This window comes from Pseudophryne corroboree, chromosome 10 (genome assembly GCF_028390025.1).
Source record: "Pseudophryne corroboree isolate aPseCor3 chromosome 10, aPseCor3.hap2, whole genome shotgun sequence".
Classification (NCBI taxonomy): Eukaryota; Metazoa; Chordata; class Amphibia; order Anura; family Myobatrachidae; genus Pseudophryne; species Pseudophryne corroboree.
The window spans coordinates 376,155,691-376,182,077 of NC_086453.1; the positions used below are offsets into that span (position 1 = coordinate 376,155,691).

General features: G+C 48.3%; 1 protein-coding gene across 2 annotated transcripts in view; it reads left to right on the forward strand.

Moving 5' to 3' along the window:
* LOC134966779 (ATP-dependent RNA helicase DDX25-like) overlaps positions 1–26,387 on the forward strand; it is a 106,707-nt gene that overhangs the window by 39,488 nt on the left and 40,832 nt on the right. For both annotated transcript variants that reach the window (XM_063943786.1, XM_063943787.1), the window contains exons 5-7: positions 7,311–7,413; positions 21,046–21,160; positions 22,819–22,996. In XM_063943786.1, coding sequence (XP_063799856.1) covers positions 7,311–7,413; positions 21,046–21,160; positions 22,819–22,996 — 396 coding nt within the window. The remainder of the gene's footprint in view (positions 1–7,310; positions 7,414–21,045; positions 21,161–22,818; positions 22,997–26,387) is intronic.

A 26,387-nucleotide genomic window follows, 5' to 3' on the forward strand; every position in this document is an offset into this window, starting at 1 on the left:
TTTACAGAAAATAAGAAAGCCTCGCTTACCTTGCCTGCTTCTAAGGAGTTAAACTCCTTGTTTGAAAAATCCTGGGAAAACCCAGAGAAAAAATTCCAGATCCCAAAAAGGGTTCTCGTTGGTTTTCCTTTCACTGAAGAGGACAAGAAGAAGTGGGAAAACCCGCCTATAGTAGACACTTCTGTATCTAGGTTGTCTAAAAAGGTGGTTTTACCTGTCCCTGGTTCAACTGCTTTGAAAGAGCCGGCTGACCGCAAGATTGAGACTACACTCAAATCACTATACACAGCTACAGGCATAGCTTTACGGCCCACTATTGCTTGTGCGTGGATTTCTAAAGCCATAGTATGGTGGTCAGGCACATTACTAGAGGAATTAGATACTATAGTTAGAAGTGACATTGAATTGTTTTTGCGTCACATACAGGATTCTGCAGGTTTTATGGTGGAGGCCATGAAGGACCTTGGCCTGCTTAATGCAAGGGCTTCTTCCATGGCTATCTCGGCACGCAGAGGACTCTGGCTGCGCCAATGGTCTGCGGATGCAGAATCCAAGAAAAGTGTGGAGAACCTACCCTTTACAGGATGCGTGGATCTCCACGGCAACTGGGGGTAAGTCAACTTTTCTCCCCTCAGCAGCACCACCGACTAAGAAATCTTATCCTACGTCTACACTGCAGTCCTTTCGGACCACAAAAGTTAAAAAATCCAAGCCCCCTCCCACCTTCTTTAGAGGAGGTCGGGGGAAATCCAGAAAACCTGCTCCAACAGGTTCCCAGGAACAGAAACCAGGTTCTGCTTCCTCAAAATCTTCAGCATGAAGGTGGACCTCCCAGCCTGGAAATCGGGCAGGTGGGAGCGAGACTAAAAGTTTTCAGTCACATCTGGGCGTCATCATGCCTAGACCCCTGGGTAAAAGACATTGTTGCCCAGGGGTACAGACTGGAGTTTCAGGAACTCCCACCTCACAGATTCTTCAAATCAGTCTTACCAGCTTCGCTGACAGAAAGTGCTATCCTACAGGAAGCCATTCAAACATTGGTACAAACAAATGTCATTGTTCCAGTTCCACCTCACCTAACAAACAAGGGTTATTACTCAAACCTGTTTGTGATACCGAAACCGGACGGGTCGGTAAGGCCAATATTAATCCTAAAGTCATTAAACCCCTACTTGTGGGAATTCAATTTCAAGATGGAGCCTCTGAGAGCGGTGATCTCAGGTCTGGAGGAGGGGGAATTCCTGGTATCCCTGGATATCAAGGATGCATACAGTACCTTCACGTTCCAATCTGGCCGCCTCACCAGACTTATCTAAGATTTGCACTGCTGGACTGTCACTATCAGTTCCAGGCATTGCCATTTGGCCTCTCCACAGCACCGAGGGTGTTCACCAAGGTCATGGCAGAGATGATGCTACTCCTCTGCAAGCAGGGAGTGAACATAATTCCATATCTGGACGATCTGCTGATAAAAGCATCTTCCAGGGAGAAGCTGTTACAGAGCATTGCTCTCTCAACTCGACTACTCCAGGATCATGGGTGGATCCTGGTCCTTCCAAAGTCACATTTGGAACCGACAAGGAGACTGTCCTTCCTGGGGATGATTCTCAACACGGAAGTGCAGAGGGTGTTTCTACCGGTGGAGAAAGCGTTGGTGATCCAATCAATGGTCCGGGATGTTCTGAAGCCTGCCCGGGTATCGGTTCATCAGCGCATTCACCTTCTGGGGAAGATGGTTGCCTCCTACGAGGCTCTACAGTACGGAAGATTTCATGTACGGTCCTTCCAACTGGATCTCCTGGACAAATGGTCGGGATCTCATCTTCATATGCACCAGCGGGTACGCCTGTCGCCGAAAGCCAGAATTTCGCTCCTCTGGTGGCTGCAGGTTCGGGATTCAGCATTGGATCCTTCTAACCACGGATGCAAGTCTCAGAGGTTGGGGAGCAGTCACCCAGGGGGAAAACGTCCAAGGAAAGTGGTCAAGTCTGAAATCCATCCTTCCGATAAACATTCTGGAACTAAGGGCCGTGTACAACGGCCTTCTACAAGCGGCACATCTTCTACAAGATCAGGCCATTCAGGTTCAGTCGGGCAATGTAACGGCGGTGTCCTACATAAATCGACAGGGCGGAATGAAGAGCAGGGCGGCAATGTCAGAGGTCACAAGAATCCTCCTCTGGGCAGAAAAGTATGCGGTGGCACTGTCAGCAATCTTCATTCCGGAAGTGGACAACTGGGAAGCGGACTTCCTCAGCAGACACGATCTGCATCCAGGAGAATGGGGCCTCCACCTGGAGGTGTTCGCGGAGGTAATAATTTGTTGGGGTGTACCTCAAATAGACATGATGGCCTCCCGCCTCAACAAGAAGCTTCGGAGGTACTGTTCCAAGTCAAGAGACCCACAAGCAGTGGCGGTGGATGTCCTAGTAACTCCGTGGGTGTTCCAGTCAGTGTATGTGTTCCCCCCTCTTCCGCTCACCCCAAGGATTCTCAAACTAATAAAAATCGATCCTCATTGCTACGGACTGGCCAAGAAGGGCTTGGTACGCGGATATTCTGGAATTACTGCTGGAGGATCTGAGGCCTCTTCCTCTTCGCGAGGACCTTCTGCAACAGAGGCCGTTCGCCTATCAAGACTTACCGCGGCTACGTTTGACGGCATGGAGGTTGAACGCCAGATCTTAGCTCGGAAGGGCATTCCGAACAAGGTCATTCCTACTCTGATCCAAGCTAGGAAGGGAATAATGTCTAAGCATTACCATCGGATTTGGAAAAAGTATGTGTCTTGGTGTGAATCCAAGAAGTTTCCTACGGTGGAGTTTCAACTGGGACGGTTTCTCCTCTTTCTGCAAGCAGGTGTGGATGTGGGCCTACGCTTGGGCTCCATTAAAGTCCAGATTTCGGCTTTGTCCATTTTCTTCCAGAAACAATTGGCTGCTCTCCCTGAGGTTCAGACATTCTTGAAAGGGGTTCTGCACATCTAACCACCCTTTGTGCCTCCTACGGCACCTTGGGATCTTAATGTGGTGCTGCAGTTCCTGCAATCAGATTGGTTTGAGCCTTTACAGGAGGTAGATGTCAAGTTTCTTACTTGGAAGGCGGTCACACTGTTGGCATCGGCATCTGCTCGATGTGTGTCAGAATTGGGGGCATTGTCTTGCAAGAGCCCCTACTTGATTTTCCATGAAGATAGGGCTGAGCTCAGAACATGTCAGCAATTTCTTCCAAAGGTTGTGTCAGCTTTTCATATCAACCAACCTATTGTGGTGCCAGTGGCTACTGACTCCTCAATTACCTTAAATTCCTTGGATGTTGTGAGGGCTTTGAAGATTTATGTGAAGAGAACTTCTCGTCACAGGAAGTCGGACGCACTGTTTGTCCTTTATGATCCCAACAAGGTTGGGTGTCCTGTTTCTAAGCAGACGATTTCTCTCTGCATCAGGTTTACTATCCAGCATGCTTATTCTACGGCAGGCTTACCGTGTCCAAAACCTGTTAAGGCCCACTCTACCCGTAAAGTGGGTTCTTCCTGGGCGGCTGCCCGGGGTGTCTCGGCTTTACAGCTTTGCCGAGCGGCTACTTGGTCAGGGTCGAACACGTTTGCTAAGTTCTACAAGTTCGATACTTTGGCCTCTGAGGACCTTAAGTGTGGTCAATCTGTTCTGCAGGAACCTCAGCATTCTCCCTCCCGTACTGGGAGATTTGGTACATCCCCATGGTACTAACATGGACCCAAGCATCCTCTAGGACGTAAGAGGTAAATCCTTTTCTCGTAGTCCGTAGAGGCTGCTGGGTGCCCGCCCAGTGCTTCGTATTCCTGCATTGTTACTTGGTTAAGTATTGTTGGTTCATTCGTTGCTGAAGTATGTCCATCTCCTCGGGCACAGTTTCTAGACTGACTCTGGTAGGAGGGCATAGAGGGAGGAGCCAGCCCACACTCTTAAACTCTTAAAGTGACCATGGCTCCCAAGGGACCCGTCTATACCCCATGGTTCTAAAATGGACCCCAGCATCCTCTACGGACTACGAAAAAAGTATTTAATCATCTATATCTGTCTGTCTGTCTGTCTATTTATCAGAGGTGGATACATTTTTACAGAGTACAGAGTACTATCCTCCTCCCTATCAGTAGATTCCTGGGGGGGGATAACCTGACACCAGGATCCCGAAGGACGCGGCAATCCCAGCCTCACAATACCGACAGCCAGAATCCTGAACGTCCATTTAGTGGGATGTGCTGGCGTCCTGCCGCGGCGGGTGTGTGGTCAGTTTAAGGTAGGAGAAGGGGGGAGAGGGTGCAGGGCCGGGTTAGGTTTAGGCACTTAGAAGGGTTGGTTAGGGTTAGGCACCAAGTGGGAAGGGTTAGGGTTAGCCAGTGGTAAGGGAGGGTTAGGGTAAGGCTCTACCGGGAAGGGTTCGTTTTAGGCAACCACAAGGGAGCGTTAGGGTAGGGGGTAGAGGAGGGTTATACCCCTTTTACACCGCCAGCATATAACACGGGTTATTGCACATGAACGTGCATAACCCGTGTTGCTGGTTGGTGTAAAAGGGTTGAGTTGGAATAATCCAGGTTGAGTGACCCGGTATTCCAGCTCGGGTAGTTTGCAGGGTTGAACACGTGTTCAACTCGGCAAACTGTGCTGTGTAAACGGTAGCCGGGTCGCATGTACAGGCGGCGCTTGGAGGTCATGTAATCTCCAAGCGCCACTGCGTCATCAGCGACGTCACCAATCCGGCAATAAGCCGGGTTGGCAGATGCGGTGTGAAAGGGGCCTGACGCGGGTCGCAGCCGGGTACCTCCTGTGACAGGATCCCTGCTGCAACCCGCAAAATTTGGTCTAAAAGAGGTATTAGAGTTCTTTAGAGGCTGCTATCTGGATTCTGATGGACGGGATCCTGATGTCGGTATCCTGACCACCGGCATCCCATCCGTCGGGAAATCATACTGAACCCTCCTTGGTGGCTACTCTCCTCCTCCCTGTCGGCAGATCTCTGGAGGCCACTCTCCTCTTCCCTTTCAGCAGATCTCTGGAGGCCACTCTCCTCCTCCTTGTCGGCAGATCTCTGGAGGCCACTCTCCTCCTCCCTGTCGGCAGATCTCTGGAGGTCACTCTCCTCCTCCCTGTCGGCAGATCTCTGGAGGCCACTCTCCTCCTTCCTGTCGGCAGATCTCTGGAGGCCACTCTCCTCCCTGTCGGCAGATCTCATGGAGGCCACTCTCCTCCTCCCTGTCGGCAGATCTCATGGAGGACACTCTCCTCCCTGTCGGCAGATCTCTGGAGGCCACTCTCCCCCTCCCTGTCGGCAGATCTCTGGCGGCCACTCTCCTCCTCCCTGTCGGCAGATCTCTGGAGGCCACTCTCCTCCTCCCTGTCGGCAGATCTCTGGAGGGCACTCTCCTCCTCCCTGTCGGCAGATCTCTGGAGGCCACTCTCCTCCCTGTCGGCAGATCTCATGGAGGCCACTCTCCTCCTCCCTGTCGGCAGATCTCTGGAGGCCACTCTCCTCCTCCCTGTCGGCAGATCTCTGGAGGCTCTGGAGGCCACTCTCCTCCTCCCTGTCGGCAGATCTCTGGAGGCCACTCTCCTCCTCCCTGTCGGCAGATCTCTGGAGGCTCTGGAGGCCACTCTCCTCCTCCCTGTTGGCAGATCTCTGGAGGCCACTCTCCTCCTCCCTGTCGGCAGATCTCTGGAGGCCACTCTCCTCCTCCCTGTTGGCAGATCTCTGGAGGCCACTCTCCTCCCTGTCAGCAGATCTCATGGAGGCCACTCTCCTCCTCCCTGTCGGCAGATCTCTGGAGGCCACTCTCCTCCTCCCTGTCGGCAGATCTCTGGAGGACACTCTCCTCCTCCCTGTCGGCAGATCTCTGGAGGACACTCTCCTCCTCCCTGTCGGCAGATCTCTGGAGGACACTCTCCTCCTCCCTGTCGGCAGATCTCTGGCGGCCACTCTCCTCCTCCCTGTCGGCAGATCTCTGGAGGCCACTCTCCTCCTCCCTGTCGGCAGATCTCTGGAGGCCACTCTCCTCCTCCCTGTCGGCAGATCTCTGGAGGCCACTCTCCTCCTCCCTGTCGGCAGATCTCTGGAGGCCACTCTCCTCCTCCCTGTCGGCAGATCTCTGGAGGCAGGGAGCAATTGAATATTTTAACTGAAATAAATTGGATTTCTACATGAGGCTTCATTGGATACCATTGGCTCTTCAGCAAAATCTATGGAATGTACAGTTGTGTCCAGGAGAACCCTCGGGTTACACCGTTGGGCAGCTGATGCCCAATTTAAAATTTGCTCGGTCACTCTCCTTTGTCAAGGATAACCTGTGCTCTGTGATAATGAAATAGTCAGGAGGGAATTGTGACCAGTTTGTCACAAGAGCAATGGGCCAGATTTATTTCAGCTAACCTTTATCACGTTGGTAATTCACAGAGATAAGGAGCTATAAACATGCCAGTCATTACGCAGAGTGATCCTTCTGCATTCAGTCAGCCTTTTTGGGCGCCCAGGGTAAAAAGAAATGCAATGCTCATTTCCTAAATTATAGATACATTTACCTTCAAATCATCTTAAGGAATCTGCAACAGAGGTACTGTCTCTCGCTAGTGGGACAGCAGCATGGGAGCACTGCATTTCTATCTGGGAAGTATACCGGGCAACTATATCCGGACCCCCAGGGGGACTTTACATATATGTCCTCATACATCTAGCCTCAATGCACCATGCAGCGTGAAATGCCTGGCACAAGAGCTGACAGGTCCCGTGCAACTCTGCTAACGTCGGGCGTCTTTTTTTTGTCAAAAATGCTGCTTACCTGTAACATGATGCAACAAGTCGCACCAGGAGACTTGTGGGTGACTGAGTCTGCATATAAAGCACATAGGAACTTAACACAGAAAAAAAGCAGCCTGCTACATTGTAGCACTTAGTATGCAGATTCAGAGACTCAGTCGCACACAATATACAAGGGTCATATATCACATTACTCAGCGCAGTCTTCCCGTGCGTCACAGTCACATCACGTTGCGACTAAGATGCATTTTCGGCAAAAAGGACGCACAGTGCTAAAGAGTCTCACAGGACCTGTCGTGCCAAGAGGGGCTGTTTGGCGTCACTTCGTCTGTACCTACATAGAGGAGACTCATGCCTGGAGGATACGCTACATATATACTCACCTCTGTACCCTGATTAGAGTGGTATTAACCCATTGTAGGGCAGCAATAGAGTACTGAAGGAGAACAGGAGTTAGCAGGCATTTATAAATCAGTGCTTATCATTCTATCACCTCTCTCATACTGTACATGTACTGTTTGCAGCCCCCAGAATCTGATCGCTCAGAGCCAGTCTGGAACTGGGAAAACAGCCGCTTTCGTACTCGCCATGCTCAGCCGCGTGGATGCCATGGAAAAATATCCACAGGTGAGTTTCTGACTCTGCACCACTGTCAGGTATTGTTCCCCAATATAGTAAACAGAGAACCGTCATTGCCTGATGCCGTAGCCCTGGGTTACTCATCACATGACTGTTCTGTAGCAATGCAGCAGCACGATGGTAATACAGCAGCCCATAGCTCTCTCAGTGCAGAGTTATAGAACAGGACGGGGGGATTCTGTCCTCATGCGCTGTACAGACAGCACAGTCCGGCTTTAGGTAACAATATACGGTGTAAGTAAGGGAAGAGGATAGGGCCAGTGCTGCCCCATTGGGATCAGTTATACATTATACGGTGTAAGTAAGGGAAGAGGATAGGGCCAGTGCTGCCCCATTGGGATCAGTTATACATTATACGGTGTAAGTAAGGGAAGAGGATAGGGCCAGTGCTGCCCCATTGGGATCAGTTATACATTATACAGTGTAAGTAAGGGAAGAGGATAGGGTCAGTGCTGCCCCATTGGGATCAGTTATACATTATACGGTGTAAGTAAGGGAAGAGGATAGGGCCAGTGCTGTCCCATTGGGATCAGTTATACATTATATGGTGTAAGTAAGGGAAGAGGATAGGGCCAGTGCAGCCCCATTGGGATCAGTTATACATTATACTGTGTAAGTAAGGGAAGAGGATAAGGCCAGTGCTGCCCCATTGGGATCAGTTATACATTATATGGTGTAAGTAAGGGAAGAGGATAGGGCCAGTGCTGCCCCATTGGTATCAGTTATACATTATACGGTGTAAGTAAGGGAAGAGGATAGGGCCAGTGCTGCCCCATTGGGATCAGTTATACATTATACAGTGTAAGTAAGGGAAGAGGATAGGGCCAGTGCTGCCCCATTGGGATCAGTTATACATTATATGGTGTAAGTAAGGGAAGAGGATAGGGCCAGTGCTGCCCCATTGGGATCAGTTATACATTATACGGTGTAAGTAAGGGAAGAGGATAGGGCCAGTGCTGCCCCATTGGTATCAGTTATACATTATACGGTGTAAGTAAGGGAAGAGGATAGGGCCAGTGCTGCCCCATTGGGATCAGTTATACATTATACGGTGTAAGTAAGGGAAGAGGATAGGGCCAGTGCAGCCCCATTGGGATCAGTTATACTTTATACAGTGTAAGTAAGGGAAGAGGATACGGCCAGTGCTGCCCCATTGGGATCAGTTACTTATTATACGGTGTAAGTAAGGGAAGAGGATAGGGCCAGTGCTGCCCCATTGGAATCAGTTATACATTATACGGTGTAAGTAAGGGAAGAGGATAGGGCCAGTGCTGCCCCATTGGGATCAGTTATACATTATACAGTGTAAGTAAGGGAAGAGGATAGGGCCAGTGCTGCCCCATTGGTATCAGTTATACATTATACGGTGTAAGTAAGGGAAGAGGATAGGGCCAGTGCTGCCCCATTGGGATCAGTTATACATTATACAGTGTAAGTAAGGGAAGAGGATAGGGCCAGTGCTGTCCCATTGGCATCAGTTATACATTATACGGTGTAAGTAAGGGAAGAGGATAGGGCCAATGCTGCCCCATTGGGATCAGTTATACATTATACGGTGTAAGTAAGGGAAGAGGATAGGGCCAGTGCTGCCCCATTGGGATCAGTTACTTATTATACGGTGTAAGTAAGGGAAGAGGATAGGGCCAGTGCTGCCCCATTGGGATCAGTTATACATTATACGGTGTAAGTAAGGGAAGAGGATAGGGCCAGTGCAGCCCCATTGGGATCAGTTACTTATTATACGGTGTAAGTAAGGGAAGAGGATAGGGCCAGTGTAGCCCCATTGGGATCAGTTACTTATTATACGGTGTAAGTAACGGAAGAGGATAGGGCCAGTGCTGCCCCATTGGGTTCAGTTATACATTATACGGTGTAAGCAAGGGAAGAGGATAGGGCCAGTGCTGCCCCATTGGGATCAGTTATACATTATACAGTGTAAGTAAGGGAAGAGGATAGGGCCAGTGCTGCCCCATTGGGATCAGTTATACATTATACGGTTTAAGTAATGGAAGAGGATAGGGCCAATGCTGCCCCATTGGGATCAGTTATACATTATACGGTGTAAGTAAGGGAAGAGGATAGGGCCAGTGCTGCCCCATTGGGATCAGTTACTTATTATACGGTGTAAGTAAGGGAAGAGGATAGGGCCAGTGCTGCCCCATTGGGATCAGTTATACATTATACGGTGTAAGTAAGGGAAGAGGATAGGGCCAGTGCAGCCCCATTGGGATCAGTTACTTATTATACGGTGTAAGTAAGGGAAGAGGATAGGGCCAGTGCTGCCCCATTGGCATCAGTTATACATTATACAGTGTAAGTAAGGGAAGAGGATAGGGCCAGTGCAGCCCCATTGGGATCAGTTACTTATTATACGGTGTAAGTAAGGGAAGAGGATAGGGCCAGTGCTGCCCCATTGGGATCAATTATACATTATACAGTGTAAGTAAGGGAAGAGGATAGGGCCAGTGCTGCCCCATTGGGATCAGTTATACATTATACGGTGTAAGTAAGGGAAGAGGATAGGGCCAATGCTGCCCCATTGGGATCAGTTATACATTATACGGTGTAAGTAAGGGAAGAGGATAGGGCCAGTGCTGCCCCATTGGGATCAGTTACTTATTATACGGTGTAAGTAAGGGAAGAGGATAGGGCCAGTGCTGCCCCATTGGGATCAGTTATACATTATACGGTGTAAGTAAGGGAAGAGGATAGGGCCAGTGCAGCCCCATTGGGATCAGTTACTTATTATACGGTGTAAGTAAGGGAAGAGGATAGGGCCAGTGTAGCCCCATTGGGATCAGTTACTTATTATACGGTGTAAGTAAGGGAAGAGGATAGGGCCAGTGCTGCCCCATTGGGATCAGTTATACATTATACGGTGTAAGTAAGTGAAGAGGATAGGGCCAGTGCTGCCCCATTGGGATCAGTTATACATTATACAGTGTAAGTAAGGGAAGAGGATAGGGCCAGTGCTGCCCCATTGGGATCAGTTATACATTATACGGTTTAAGTAATGGAAGAGGATAGGGCCAATGCTGCCCCATTGGGATCAGTTATACATTATACGGTGTAAGTAAGGGAAGAGGATAGGGCCAGTGCTGCCCCATTGGGATCAGTTACTTATTATACGGTGTAAGTAAGGGAAGAGGATAGGGCCAGTGCTGCCCCATTGGGATCAGTTATACATTATACGGTGTAAGTAAGGGAAGAGGATAGGGCCAGTGCAGCCCCATTGGGATCAGTTACTTATTATACGGTGTAAGTAAGGGAAGAGGATAGGGCCAGTGCTGCCCCATTGGCATCAGTTATACATTATACAGTGTAAGGGAAGAGGATAGGGCCAGTGCAGCCCCATTGGGATCAGTTACTTATTATACGGTGTAAGTAAGGGAAGAGGATAGGGCCAGTGCTGCCCCATTGGGATCAATTATACATTATACAGTGTAAGTAAGGGAAGAGGATAGGGCCAGTGCTGCCCCATTGGGATCAGTTACTCATTATACAGTGTAAGTAAGGGAAGAGGATAGGGCCAGTGCTGACCCATTGGGATCAGTTATACATTATACGGTTTAAGTAAGGGAAGAGGATAGGGCCAATGCTGCCCCATTGGGATCAGTTATACATTATACGGTGTAAGTAAGGGAAGAGGATAGGGCCAGTGCTGCCCCATTGGGATCAGTTACTTATTATACGGTGTAAGTAAGGGAAGAGGATAGGGCCAGTGCTGCCCCATTGGGATCAGTTATACATTATACGGTGTAAGTAAGGGAAGAGGATAGGGCCAGTGCAGCCCCATTGGGATCAGTTACTTATTATACGGTGTAAGTAAGGGAAGAGGATAGGGCCAGTGCTGTCCCATTGGCATCAGTTATACATTATACGGTGTAAGTAAGGGAAGAGGATAGGGCCAGTGCTGCCCCATTGGGATCAGTTATACATTATACAGTGTAAGTAAGGGAAGAAGATAGGGCCAGTGCTGCCCCATTGGGATCAGTTACTTATTATACGGTGTAAGTAAGGGAAGAGGATAGGGCCAGTGCTGCCCCATTGGGATCAGTTATACATTATACGGTGTAAGTAAGGGAAGAGGATAGGGCCAGTGCAGCCCCATTGGGATCAGTTACTTATTATACGGTGTAAGTAAGGGAAGAGGATAGGGCCAGTGCTGCCCCATTGGCATCAGTTATACATTATACAGTGTAAGTAAGGGAAGAGGATAGGGCCAGTGCAGCCCCATTGGGATCAGTTACTTATTTTACGGTGTAAGTAAGGGAAGAGGATAGGGCCAGTGCTGCCCCATTGGGATCAGTTATACATTATACGGTGTAAGTAAGGGATGAGGATAGGGCCAGTGCTGCCCCATTGGGATCAGTTATACATTATACTGTGTAAGTAAGGGAAGAGGATAAGGCCAGTGCTGCCCCATTGGGATCAGTTATACATTATATGGTGTAAGTAAGGGAAGAGGATAGGGCCAGTGCTGCCCCATTGGTATCAGTTATACATTATACGGTGTAAGTAAGGGAAGAGGATAGGGCCAGTGCTGCCCCATTGGGATCAGTTATACATTATACAGTGTAAGTAAGGGAAGAGGATAGGGCCAGTGCTGCCCCATTGGGATCAGTTATACATTATATGGTGTAAGTAAGGGAAGAGGATAGGGCCAGTGCTGCCCCATTGGGATCAGTTATACATTATACGGTGTAAGTAAGGGAAGAGGATAGGGCCAGTGCTGCCCCATTGGTATCAGTTATACATTATACGGTGTAAGTAAGGGAAGAGGATAGGGCCAGTGCTGCCCCATTGGGATCAGTTATACATTATACGGTGTAAGTAAGGGAAGAGGATAGGGCCAGTGCAGCCCCATTGGGATCAGTTATACTTTATACAGTGTAAGTAAGGGAAGAGGATACGGCCAGTGCTGCCCCATTGGGATCAGTTACTTATTATACGGTGTAAGTAAGGGAAGAGGATAGGGCCAGTGCTGCCCCATTGGAATCAGTTATACATTATACGGTGTAAGTAAGGGAAGAGGATAGGGCCAGTGCTGCCCCATTGGGATCAGTTATACATTATACAGTGTAAGTAAGGGAAGAGGATAGGGCCAGTGCTGCCCCATTGGTATCAGTTATACATTATACGGTGTAAGTAAGGGAAGAGGATAGGGCCAGTGCTGCCCCATTGGGATCAGTTATACATTATACAGTGTAAGTAAGGGAAGAGGATAGGGCCAGTGCTGTCCCATTGGCATCAGTTATACATTATACGGTGTAAGTAAGGGAAGAGGATAGGGCCAATGCTGCCCCATTGGGATCAGTTATACATTATACGGTGTAAGTAAGGGAAGAGGATAGGGCCAGTGCTGCCCCATTGGGATCAGTTACTTATTATACGGTGTAAGTAAGGGAAGAGGATAGGGCCAGTGCTGCCCCATTGGGATCAGTTATACATTATACGGTGTAAGTAAGGGAAGAGGATAGGGCCAGTGCAGCCCCATTGGGATCAGTTACTTATTATACGGTGTAAGTAAGGGAAGAGGATAGGGCCAGTGTAGCCCCATTGGGATCAGTTACTTATTATACGGTGTAAGTAACGGAAGAGGATAGGGCCAGTGCTGCCCCATTGGGATCAGTTATACATTATACGGTGTAAGCAAGGGAAGAGGATAGGGCCAGTGCTGCCCCATTGGGATCAGTTATACATTATACAGTGTAAGTAAGGGAAGAGGATAGGGCCAGTGCTGCCCCATTGGGATCAGTTATACATTATACGGTTTAAGTAATGGAAGAGGATAGGGCCAATGCTGCCCCATTGGGATCAGTTATACATTATACGGTGTAAGTAAGGGAAGAGGATAGGGCCAGTGCTCCCCCATTGGGATCAGTTATACATTATACGGTGTAAGTAAGGGAAGAGGATAGGGCCAGTGCTGCCCCATTGGGATCAGTTATACATTATAAGGTGTAAGAAAGGGAAGAGGATAGGGCCAGTGCTGCCCCATTGGGATCAGTTATACATTATACGGTGTAAGTAAGGGAAGAGGATAGGGCCAGTGCGGCCCCATTGGGATCAGTTATACATTATACGGTGTAAGTAAGGGAAGAGGATAGGGCCAGTGCAGCCCCATTGGGATCAGTTACTTATTATACGGTGTAAGTAAGGGAAGAGGATAGGGCCAGTGCTGTCCCATTGGCATCAGTTATACATTATACGGTGTAAGTAAGGGAAGAGGATAGGGCCAGTGCTGCCCCATTGGGATCAGTTATACATTATACAGTGTAAGTAAGGGAAGAAGATAGGGCCAGTGCTGCCCCATTGGGATCAGTTACTTATTATACGGTGTAAGTAAGGGAAGAGGATAGGGCCAGTGCTGCCCCATTGGGATCAGTTATACATTATACGGTGTAAGTAAGGGAAGAGGATAGGGCCAGTGCAGCCCCATTGGGATCAGTTACTTATTATACGGTGTAAGTAAGGGAAGAGGATAGGGCCAGTGCTGCCCCATTGGCATCAGTTATACATTATACAGTGTAAGTAAGGGAAGAGGATAGGGCCAGTGCAGCCCCATTGGGATCAGTTACTTATTTTACGGTGTAAGTAAGGGAAGAGGATAGGGCCAGTGCTGCCCCATTGGGATCAGTTATACATTATACGGTGTAAGTAAGGGAAGAGGATAGGGCCAGTGCTGCCCCATTGGGATCAGTTACTTATTATACGGTGTAAGTAAGGGAAGAGGATAGGGCCAGTGCTGTCCCATTGGCATCAGTTATACATTATACGGTGTAAGTAAGGGAAGAGGATAGGGCCAGTGCTGCCCCATTGGGATCAGTTATACATTATACAGTGTTAAGGGAAGAGGATAGGGCCAGTGCTGCCCCATTGGGATCAGTTATACATTATACGGTGTAAGTAAGGGAAGAGGATAGGGCCAGTGCTGCCCCATTGGGATCAGTTATACATTATACGGTGTAAGTAAGGGAAGAGGATAGGGCCAGTGCTGCCCCATTGGGATCAGTTACTTATTATACAGTGTAAGTAAGGGAAGAGGATAGGGCCAGTCCTGCCCCATTGGGATCAGTTATACATTATACGGTGTAAGTAAGGGAAGAGGATAGGGCCAGTGCTGCCCCATTGGTATCAGTTATACATTATATGGTGTAAGTAAGGGAAGAGGATAGGGTCAGTGCTGCCCCATTGGGATCAGTTATACATTATACGGTGTAAGTAAGGGAAGAGGATAGGGCCAGTGCAGCCCCATTGGGATCAGTTACTTATTATACAGTGTAAGTAAGGGAAGAGGATAGGGCCAGTGCTGCCCCATTGGTATCAGTTATACATTATATGGTGTAAGTAAGCGAAGAGGATAGGGTCAGTGCTGCCCCATTGGTATCAGTTATACATTATACGGTGTAAGTAAGGGAAGAGGATAGGGCCAGTGTTGCCCCATTGGGGTCAGTGATACATTATACGGTGTAAGTAAGGGAAGAGGATAGGGCCAGTGCAGCCCCATTGGGATCAGTTACTTATTATACAGTGTAAGTAAGGGAAGAGGATAGGGCCAGTGCTGCCCCATTGGGATCAGTTATACATTATACAGTGTAAGTAAGGGAAGAGGATAGGGCCAGTGCTGCCCCACTGGGATCAGTTATACATTATACGGTGTAAGTAAGGGAAGAGGATAGGGCCAGTGCAGCCCCATTGGGATCAGTTACTTATTATACGGTGTAAGTAAGGGAAGAGGATAGGGCCAGTGCTGCCCCATTGGGATCAGTTATACATTATACAGTGTAAGTAAGGGAAGAGGATAGGGCCAGTGCTGCCCCATTGGGATCAGTTATACATTATACGGTGTAAGTAAGGGAAGAGGATAGGGCCAGTGCTGCCCCATTGGGATCAGTTATACATTATACGGTGTAAGTAAGGGAAGAGGATAGGGCCAGTGCAGCCCCATTGGGATCAGTTACTTATTATACGGTGTAAGTAAGGGAAGAGGATAGGGCCAGTGCTGCCCCATTGGGATCAGTTATACATTATACAGTGTAAGTAAGGGAAGAGGATAGGGCCAGTGCTGCCCCATTGGGATCAGTTATACATTATACGGTGTAAGTAAGGGAAGAGGATAGGGCCAGTGCTGCCCCACTGGGATCAGTTATACATTATACGGTGTAAGTAAGGGAAGAGGATAGGGCCAGTGCTCCCCCATTGGGATCAGTTATACATTATACGGTATAAGTAAGGGAAGAGGATAGGGCCAGTGCTGCCCCATTGGGATCAGTTATACATTATACAGTGTAAGTAAGGGAAGAGGATAGGGCCAGTGCTGCCCCATTGGGATCAGTTATACATTATACGGTGTAAGTAAGGGAAGAGGATAGGGCCAGTGCTGCCCCATTGGGATCAGTTATACATTAAACTGTGTAAGTAAGGGAAGAGGATAGAGTCAGTGCTGCCCCATTGGGATCAGTTATACATTATACAGTGTAAGTAAGGGAAGAGGATAGGGTCAGTGCTGCCCCATTGGGATCAGTTATACATTATACGGTGTAAGTAAGGGAAGAGGATAGGGCCAGTGCAGCCCTATTGGGATCAGTTACTTATTATACGGTGTAAGTAAGGGAAGAGGATAGGGCCAGTGCTGCCCCATTGGGATCAGTTACTCATTATACGGTGTAAGTAAGGGAAGAGGATAGGGCCAGTGCTGCCCCATTGGGATCAGTTACTTATTATACGGTGTAAGTAAGGGAAGAGGATAGGGCCAGTGCGGCCCCATTGGGATCAGTTATACATTATACGGTGTAAGTAAGGGAAGAGGATAGGGCCAGTGCGGCCCCATTGGGATCAGTTATACATTATACGGTGTAAGTAAGGGAAGAGGATAGGGCCAGTGTTGCCCCATTGGGATCAGTTATACATTATACGGTGTAAGTAAGGGAAGAGGATAGGGCCAGTGCTGCCCCATTGGTATCAGTTATACATTATACAGTGTAAGTAAGGGAAGAGGATAGGGCCAGTGCAGCCCCATTGGGATCAGTTACTCATTATACAGTGTAAGTAAGGGAAGAGGATAGGGCCAGTGTAATCCCATTGGGATCAGTTATACATTATACGGTGTAAGTAAGGGAAGAGGATAGGGCCAGTGCTGCCCCATTGGGATCAGTTATACATTATACAGTGTAAGTAAGGGAAGAGGATAGGGCCAGTGCTGCCCCATTGGGGTCAGTGATACATTATACGGTGTAAGTAAGGGAAGAGGATAGGGCCAGTGCTGCCCCATTGGGATCAGTTATACATTATACAGTGTAAGTAAGGGAAGAGGATAGGGCCAGTGCTGCCCCATTGGGATCAGTTATACATTATACGGTGTAAGTAAGGGAAGAGGATAGGGCCAGTGCAGCCCCATTGGGATCAGTTATACATTATACAGTGTAAGTAAGGGAAGAGGATAGGGCCAGTGCTGCCCCATTGGATAAGTTACTCATTATACGGTGCAAGTAAGGAAAGAGGATAGGGCCAGTGCTGCCCCATTGGGATCAGTTATACATTATACAGTGTAAGTAAGGGATGAGGATAGGGCCAGTGCTGCCACATTCGGATCAGTTATACATTATACGGTGTAAGTAAGGGAAGAGGATAGGGCCAGTGCTGCCCCATTGGGATCAGTTATACATTATACAGTGTAAGTAAGGGAAGAGGATAGGGCCAGTGCTGCCCCATTGGGATCATTTACTCATTATACAGTGTAAGTAAGGGAAGAGGATAGGGCCAGTGCTGCCCCATTGGTATCAGTTATACATTATACGGTGTAAGTAAGGGAAGAGGATAGGGCCAGTGCTGCCCCATTGGGATCAGTTATACATTATACGGTGTAAGTAAGGGAAGAGGATAGGGCCAGTGCGGCCCCATTGGGATCAGTTATACATTATACGGTGTAAGTTAGGGAAGATGATAGGGCCAGTGCTGCCCCATTGGTATCAGTTATACATTATACGGTGTAAGTAAGGGAAGAGGATAGGCCCAGTGCTGCCCCATTGGGATCAGTTATACAATATACGGTGTAAGTAAGGGAAGAGGATAGGGCCAGTGCAGCCCCATTGGGATCAGTTATACATTATACAGTGTAAGTAAGGGAAGAGGATAGGGCCAGTGCTGCCCCATTGGGATAAGTTACTCATTATACGGTGTAAGTAAGGAAAGAGGATAGGGCCAGTGCTGCCCCATTGGGATCAGTTATACATTATACAGTGTAAGTAAGGGAAGAGGATAGGGCCAGTGCTGCCACATTCGGATCAGTTATACATTATACGGTGTAAGTAAGGGAAGAGGATAGGGCCAGTGCTGCCCCATTGGGATCAGTTATACATTATACAGTGTAAGTAAGGGAAGAGGATAGGGCCAGTGCTGCCCCATTGGGATAAGTTACTCATTATACGGTGTAAGTAAGGAAAGAGGATAGGGCCAGTGCTGCCCCATTGGGATCAGTTATACATTATACAGTGTAAGTAAGGGAAGAGGATAGGGCCAGTGCTGCCACATTCGGATCAGTTATACATTATACGGTGTAAGTAAGGGAAGAGGATAGGGCCAGTGCTGCCCCATTGGGATCAGTTATACATTATACAGTGTAAGTAAGGGAAGAGGATAGGGCCAGTGCTGCCCCATTGGGATCATTTACTCATTATACAGTGTAAGTAAGGGAAGAGGATAGGGCCAGTGCTGCCCCATTGGTATCAGTTATACATTATACGGTGTAAGTAAGGGAAGAGGATAGGGCCAGTGCTGCCCCATTGGGATCAGTTACACATTATACGGTGTAAGTAAGGGAAGAGGATAGGGCCAGTGCGGCCCCATTGGGATCAGTTATACATTATACGGTGTAAGTAAGGGAAGATGATAGGGCCAGTGCTGCCCCATTGGTATCAGTTATACATTATACGGTGTAAGTAAGGGAAGAGGATAGGGCCAGTGCTGCCCCATTGGGATCAGTTATACAATATACGGTGTAAGTAAGGGAAGAGGATAGGGCCAGTGCTGCCCCATTGGGATCAGTTATACAATATACGGTGTAAGTAAGGGAAGAGGATAGGGCCAGTGCTGCCCCATTGGGATCAGTTATACAATATACGGTGTAAGTAAGGGAAGATGATAGGGCCAGTGCGGCCCCATTGGGATCAGTTATACATTATATGGTGTAAGTAAGGGAAGAGGATAGGGCCAGTACGGCCTATTGGTTTCTGCGGACCTTTAACCTATACTACAGTATTTACCTTCATGTAAGTTGCTTACATGATGGAGCCACATGTTTGGCATTAAGCCTGAGACCAGTGAAATGCGTTGTGTTGTGAGGTCACATGTGGGATAAACACTGGGTGGGGCAATTAGGCAAATTCACGTTTCTACGCTGGCAATGTGGTCTGAGGAGTTGTGTAGCTGGTTAAGTCCGTGTTTGTCAATAATATATACCAAAGCGTGCAATACTGTGTTCAATGCAACAAATGTGACAGCTGGATTTATTTTTGTCCAAAAAATTATCTGTCCCTCCGCTGCAGCAGGTGACATAATTATCTGTCCCTCCGGTGCAGCAGGTGACATAATTATCTGTCCCTCCGGTGCAGCAGGTGACATAATTATCTGTCCCTCAAGTGCAGCAGGTGACATAATTATCTGTCCCTCCGGTGCAGCAGGTGACATAATTATCTGTCCCTCAAGTGCAGCAGGTGACATAATTATCTGTCCCTCCGCTGCAGCAGGTGACATAATTATCTGTCCCTCAAGTGCAGCAGGTGACATAATGATCTGTCCCTCCGCTGCAGCAGGTGACATAATTATCTGTCCCTCCGGTGCAGCAGGTGACATAATTATCTGTCCCTCCGGTGCAGCAGGTGACATAATTATCTGTCCCTCCGGTGCAGCAGGTGACATAATGATCTGTCCCTCCGCTGCAGCAGGTGACATAATTATCTGTCCCTCCGCTGCAGCAGGTGACATAATTATCTGTCCCTTCGGTGCAGCAGGTGACATAATTATCTATCTCTCCGGTGCAGCAGGTGACATAATTATCTGTCCCTCCGGTGCAGCAGGTGACATAATTATCTGTCCCTCAAGTGCAGCAGGTGACATAATTATCTGTCCCTCCGCTGCAGCAGGTGACATAATTATCTGTCCCTCTGCTGCAGCAGGTGACATAATTATCTGTCCCTCAAGTGCAGCAGGTGACATAATTATCTGTCCCTCCGGTGCAGCAGGTGACATAATGATCTGTCCCTCCGCTGCAGCAGGTGACATAATTATCTGTCCCTCCGCTGCAGCAGGTGACATAATTATCTGTCCCTCCGGTGCAGCAGGTGACATAATTATCTGTCCCTCCAGTGCAGCAGGTGACATAATTATCTGTCCCTCTGGTGCAGCAGGTGACATAATTATCTGTCCCTCCGGTGCAGCAGGTGACATAATTATCTGTCCCTCCGGTGCAGCAGGTGACATAATTATCTGTCCCTCCGGTGCAGCAGGTGACATAATTATCTGTCCCTCCGTTGCAGCAGGTGACATCATTATCTGTCCCTCCGGTGCAGCAGGTGACATAATTATCTGTCCCTCCGCTGCAGCAGGTGACATAATTATCTGTCCCTCCGCTGCAGCAGGTGATATAATTATCTGTCCCTCCGCTGCAGCAGGTGACATAATTATCTGTCCCTCCGGTGCAGCAGGTGACATAATGATCTGTCCCTCCAGTGCAGCAGGTGACATAATTATCTGTCCCTCCAGTGCAGCAGGTGACATAATTATCTATCTCTCCGGTGCAGCAGGTGACATAATTATCTGTCCCTCCGGTGCTGCAGGTGACATAATTATCTGTCCCTCCGCTGCAGCAGGTGACATAATTATCTGTCCCTCTGGTGCAGCAGGTGACATAATTATCTGTCCCTCCGCTGCAGCAGGTGACATCATTATCTGTCCCTCCGCTGCAGCAGGTGACATAATTATCTGTCCCTCTGGTGCAGCAGGTGACATAATTATCTGTCCCTCCGTTGCAGCAGGTGACATAATGATCTGTCCCTCCGCTGCAGCAGGTGACATAATTATCTGTCCCTCCGCTGCAGCAGGTGACATAATTATCTGTCCCCCCTCCGGTGCAGCAGGTGACATAATTATCTGTCCCTCCAGTGCAGCAGGTGACATAATTATCTGTCCCTCCGGTGCAGCAGGTGACATAATTATCTGTCCCTCCGGTGCAGCAGGTGACATAATTATCTGTCCCTCCGGTGCAGCAGGTGACACAGGTCTTCTGCAAGGCCTGACTTGCTTTGCTGAAATGTGGTTGGTTCACTTAGGGGCGGGGCCAGCGATGTCACAGCAGCTCTAAAAACTGCCTTCTCGCTTTGTGACCTGTAGGAATCCCATCACGGCCCCGTCCTAATTACATGGGAGGAGATATTGCTGTCTGTAATGGAGAGAGGAGGTATTACTATACTTCATAACGGCTGTAGCAGAATATTGGGGTATCACTGGACAATGATTCATGACTCATATCTGAAAATTTCAGTATTGCGTTTAATTGTCCTTTAATATGTAGCCGAAATAAAGAAACTTGTGTTTATATTCTCACCATCGTTTCCCCCCTAGTGTATCTGTCTCAGTCCTACGTTCGAATTGGCGTTGCAAACAGGACAAGTTATAGAACAGATGGGACGGTTCTGCGACGGCATCAATGTGATTTATGCTACACGTGGGTCCAGACGTAAGTATCTTTGTTACAGTGTATTGTAGTTACTTGTGCCGTACTGTTATGTAGCGCTGGCGGAGGATGTTATGTACGCTGGCGGAGGATACTCATTTAGTGCCGTAACAAATACCTTAGACTTTTTTTTACTGCTTCCTAGTTTGTTTTTCTGCAATGTCTTTATGTCATCCTTCCCTGGAACATGACGCAGTTCTGTGTTCTCTGCATTGGATACAGTTATCACCAGACAGTTGCTACAATATTGTCCCTCATTCCGAGTTGTTCGCTCTGTAATTTTCTTCGCATCGCAGCGCTTTTCCGCTAATTGCGCATGTGCAATGTTCGCACTGCGACTGCGCCAAGTAAATTTGCTATGCAGTAAGGTATTTTACTCACGGCATTACGAGGTTTTTTCTTCGTTCTGGTGATCGTAATGTGATTGACAGGAAGAGGGTGTTTCTGGGTGGAAACTGGGCGTTTTATGGGTGTGTGCGAAAAAACGCTACCGTTTCTGGGAAAAATGCGGGAGTGGCTGGAGAAAAGGGGGAGTGTCTGGGCGAACGCTGGGAGTGTTTGTGACGTCAAACCAGGAACGAAACTGACTGAACTGATCGCAGATGCCGAGTAAGTGTGGAGCTACTCAGAAACTGCTAAGAAGTGTCTATTCGCAATTCTGCTAATCTTTCGTTCGCAATTTTACTATGCTAAGATTCACTCCCAGTAGGCGGCGGCTTAGCGTGTGCAAAGCTGCTAAAAGCAGCTTGCGAGCGAACAACTCGGAATGACCACCCTTGCCCAGGGCTAGACGGAATACATGTGATGAGGCAATGTCACTGTCGGCAGCATTATACCAGCACCGCAATGCCGACAAGGTGAAAAATGCTACTTAAAGCTTTTGTACCGTGTTAGCAGTTGTTATTATTATCCTGTATTTATATGCCGCCACAAGGGTTCCACAGCGCCTTACAAAGAACATAAACAAATGAGCCAAACAAGAAAACCGCTACTTACAGTAGAAGACAATGCAGGACAAAATACAGGGTATATAAACGTAAACTGGATTGCAGCGTAACAGATATTTATGCATAAACAACAATGATAATGGTGGTCATTCCGAGTTGATCGCTAGCTGCTTTCGTTCGCAGCGCAGCGATCAGGCAAAAAGTCGGCAGTTCTGCGCATGCACGTCGTACTCTTACAACAAACGATGTAGTTTCACACAAGGTCTAGTGACGCTTTTCAGTCGCACTGCTGGCCGCAGAGTGATTGCAGGAAGTGGGTGTTTCTGGGTGTCAACTAATCGTTTTCAGGGAGTGAGCGGAAAAACGCAGGCGTGCCAGATAAAAACGCAGGTGGGCTGGTGAAACGTAGGCATGGCTGGCCGAACGCAGGGCGTGTTCGTGACGTCAAAACAGGAACTAAATAGTCTGCAGTGATCGCAAGCTAGGAGTAGGTCTGGAGCTACTCTGAAGCTGCTCGAAATTATTTTGGAGCCGCTGTGCGATCCTTTCGTTCGCACTTCTGCTAAGCTAAGAAACACTCCCAGAGGGCGGCGGCTTAGCGTTTGCACGGCTGCTAAAAGCAGCTAGCGAGCGAACAACTCGGAATGAGGGCCAATATGCGGTTAAGTAAATCCAAGCTACTGATTACTTTGTCTTATCTGATTTCTTGCTCAGCATCCAGAGGCAGCAGAATAGAAGCTCAGATCATCGTCGGAACCCCGGGAACAGTAATGGATTGGTGCCTTAAGCTAAAGCTTTTTAACCTGCAGAATATCCGCGTGTTGGTCCTGGATGAAGCTGATGTCATGATCGCAGTTCAGGGTTATTGTGACCATAGTGTACGAGTGAAGAGGTAAGTCTCCATAGATCCATGTCATATAGTAGCCTTAAAAACCAAGAGACCCCGACACACCATGCTGCTGCGCCATATTTAAATGGCCTGTGCTGCGGTGTCATATTTAAATGGACTGTGCTGTGGCGCCATATTTAAATGGACTGTGCTGCAGCGCCATATTTAAATGGACTGTGCTGCCATGCCATATTTAAATGGACTGGGCTGCCGTGCCATATTTAAATGGACTGTGCTGTGGCGCCATATTTAAATGGACTGTGCTGCCATGCCATATTTAAATGGACTGTGCTGCCATGCCATATTTAAATGGACTGTGCTGCGGTGCCACATTTAAATGGACTGTGCTGCGGTGCCACATTTAAATGGACTGTGCTGCCGTGCCATATTTAAATGGACTGTGCTGCCATGCCGTATTTAAATGGATTGTGCTGCGGTGCCACATTTAAATGGACTGTGCCGCTAGGCGCCGTTTGTTCAATAAATATACATTTATTTTTCATCCACTAGGGGGTCACTGGAGTACTCTTGGGATATGGACGGCTTAGCAGAAACAAAGGCACTGAATATTTAAATTTAGAACTCTCCACCCCTCCATATCCCAAAGTACCTCAGTGTACGACCTCAGTGTTTTTTCCGTGCTCACAGCAATAACAAGGCTTGTGGGGACTTCCCACACTCGGTGGAAGATTTTATTAATTTTTCATTTTTACTTTTTCATTTTTACACTTAGCACATCCCTTCCCAGTTTCTGGAAAAACATGGGTCCGGGATAGTGCCGCTGCACTTGCAGCGCATGGCGTGTCGGTCCTCACAAAGAGCACCCTCACAGCCACAGGCCCACTGGCTCCTGCAACAGCTGGACGGAGCTTACAGGAAAGAAGCCCCGTCACAGCCATGAAGAAGTGATCAAAGAGCTGGACGGAGCTTACAGATAGAAGCCCCGTCACAGCTATGACCAGAGAGCTCTGAGCTTAGAAGCCCGTCGCAGACCTCCTACAAAAGGTATGCTGGGGAAACGGGGCGGTCAGCGCAGGCTGCCGCCCCGCTGTGTGGGGTCCGTTGGGTGCGCCCACTCACTACCGCTCACTGCCACTTAGCCCAGCCGCTCCGTCCAGCGCTCCGTCTGCCGCTCCGTCCTCCCGGCCCAGGCGCTCCGTCCTCCCGCCAGGCGCTCCGTCAGCGCTGTATGAAAAGTGCAGCGCCCAGAGGGGGAGACCCGCCGCAGCTCGGCTAGCGACAGCTACGCGCGCCGGCCAGCCGCCCTCCGCTACTTTGAAGTACAGAGAGCTTGCCTCCCTGCAATGAGCTTCCCGGGCTCACCGCTAACACAGCGCTACAGGGAGTACAGAGAGGGGAGGGGGGGGGGGGACCTGGCTGATTACAGCGCGGCTGCAAGGGGAAATAGCAGGCTGCCATATCTATAGGAATGTTAATACAAAATTAACTGCAGGCAGTGTTTATATTAACTGGATTGTGACCTGCCTGTGATTATCACTGTATAATAGGCTATTGAGCCTATATTAACACTGAAGGCATGTATTGTAACCTGCATGTGTTTATTACTGTTTACTAGACATTCCTGCCATACATCTCTACTCCACACGGAGGCGCAGGGGTGTTAGTGGGAATTTTGGTTCAGGTTTCACATAGGCTAGCCATGTGAACTGTATTTCGACATAAATATATATATATATATATATTACACACCTTAAGTAAAGACTTTACTGGGTTGCGCAAGTGTCTGGCCTTTGGCTATTGTGTTGTCTGTGTGTATAAGGAGTAAGGCTCCAACACAGACTAAAAACAAGGTTTACTACAATGTATGTACATAAATCTACCACAGATTCAGTTGCGTTGTAGGTTTCCACTCCGGAAGCCTGTTCATTCCCAGATCCTATGTTAAGCATTGGCAATTCAAATTGACTCCGTTTGTCAGGAGTGGTAAGATCGGAGTCTCGGAAGTTACTCCGCCAGCTCTAACGGAGGAGTCTCAGACTTTCCAAAGGTCCAACTTCCTTTTGGGTACCAGGGTGTTAATTTAACTGGTCTTATCATTTAATGCAGTCTGACAAATTCTATGTCAAACCTCACAGCGCTAAATACGAGTGAGGAGGGCACATTAGACCAGCAGTCAGGTAGTGCGGGTTTTGACAACCATACATTGCTAATGACCAGTGAGTCAATGTCTCAAATTTACAGAGACTAAGGAGACTCTAACATCTAATCCGTCGAATTTAATAAACGACAGATCTTCAATGAGTTTCTTATTTAGAATATCTGACTAAGATTTAAGTCTATTTACCCGTTTCCACATCTAAATGGGAGAATCCGCCATTGGTGAATTCGTCTGTGTCAAACATTATAAAGACCCAAGATACATTTGGGTCACTAGACGCTCTATGTATGGAAACAATGACGATCACGTTAGACTTATCGCTAATAAGAAGCGGCAGAGTATCTCTGTAAAGCTTCTGCTGCCGCCTGTTACCTCGATTCTCGCTTTTTATCGTCGCTAGTTTCAGCACGACAAGGCCAGAAGTTGTTTGGTACTAAATTTGATATTCAGGCCAAGGCGGGGGGGGGGGGTTAAAGTCTAGCCATTGCCTCCTCCGGTATCAAAACGGAAATACTTTGGTCCGGCGTTTAAAGTCTTTAGACTTCACTCTTTTCAAGGCTGTGGTACAAAAACAGTCACGCCTTGTAACGCCAGGGCGCTAAAGTCAACAAGCCAGTGGCTTGACGGCCTCTTAGGCCATCTCGAATTTCCAATTGTGGGAGTGCGCCTTTACACGTTACATTTGCCGGGTTTCCAGCCATCCACTCATGGATGTATCCGCTATTTAGGGTTAAAAGACAAGACTGCCTCTGTCGGACGAAATTAGGCGTTTTGGCAGGTTGCCATTCAGTCTCTGCTGGTTTCAGCAGTTTTTATTTCCAGGCCTGGTACACCAACAAAGTCAGGGTTATTATTCCCCTCTGTTTGTGGTACCGAAGCCGGAGGGCTCCGTCGCAGTCTCAATCAGCAAGTCACTTACTACAGATTGAAAATGGATTTCTGCGGTTAGTATTTGCATATTTGGAGCCACACGATTGCATGATTGCGCTTGATCTTCAGAATGCGTATTTACCCATTCCGGTTTGGTCACCGCATCACAGGTTCTTGCGTTTTGCAATACGCCACAACCATTAACCGTTTCAGGTTCTACCGTTTGGCCTCTTGTCAGCGCCTCGGGTATTCACCAAAGTGAGGTTGGTGATGATAGCTCATCTCAGAGCCCTGGCAGTGACAATCGTTCCATACTTAGACGATCTGCTCATAAGAGCTCCGTCTCAACAGAGGTTCCTCTTACTTGCGCTACTAACGTACACCACGGTTGCAGTGTCAAGTTCA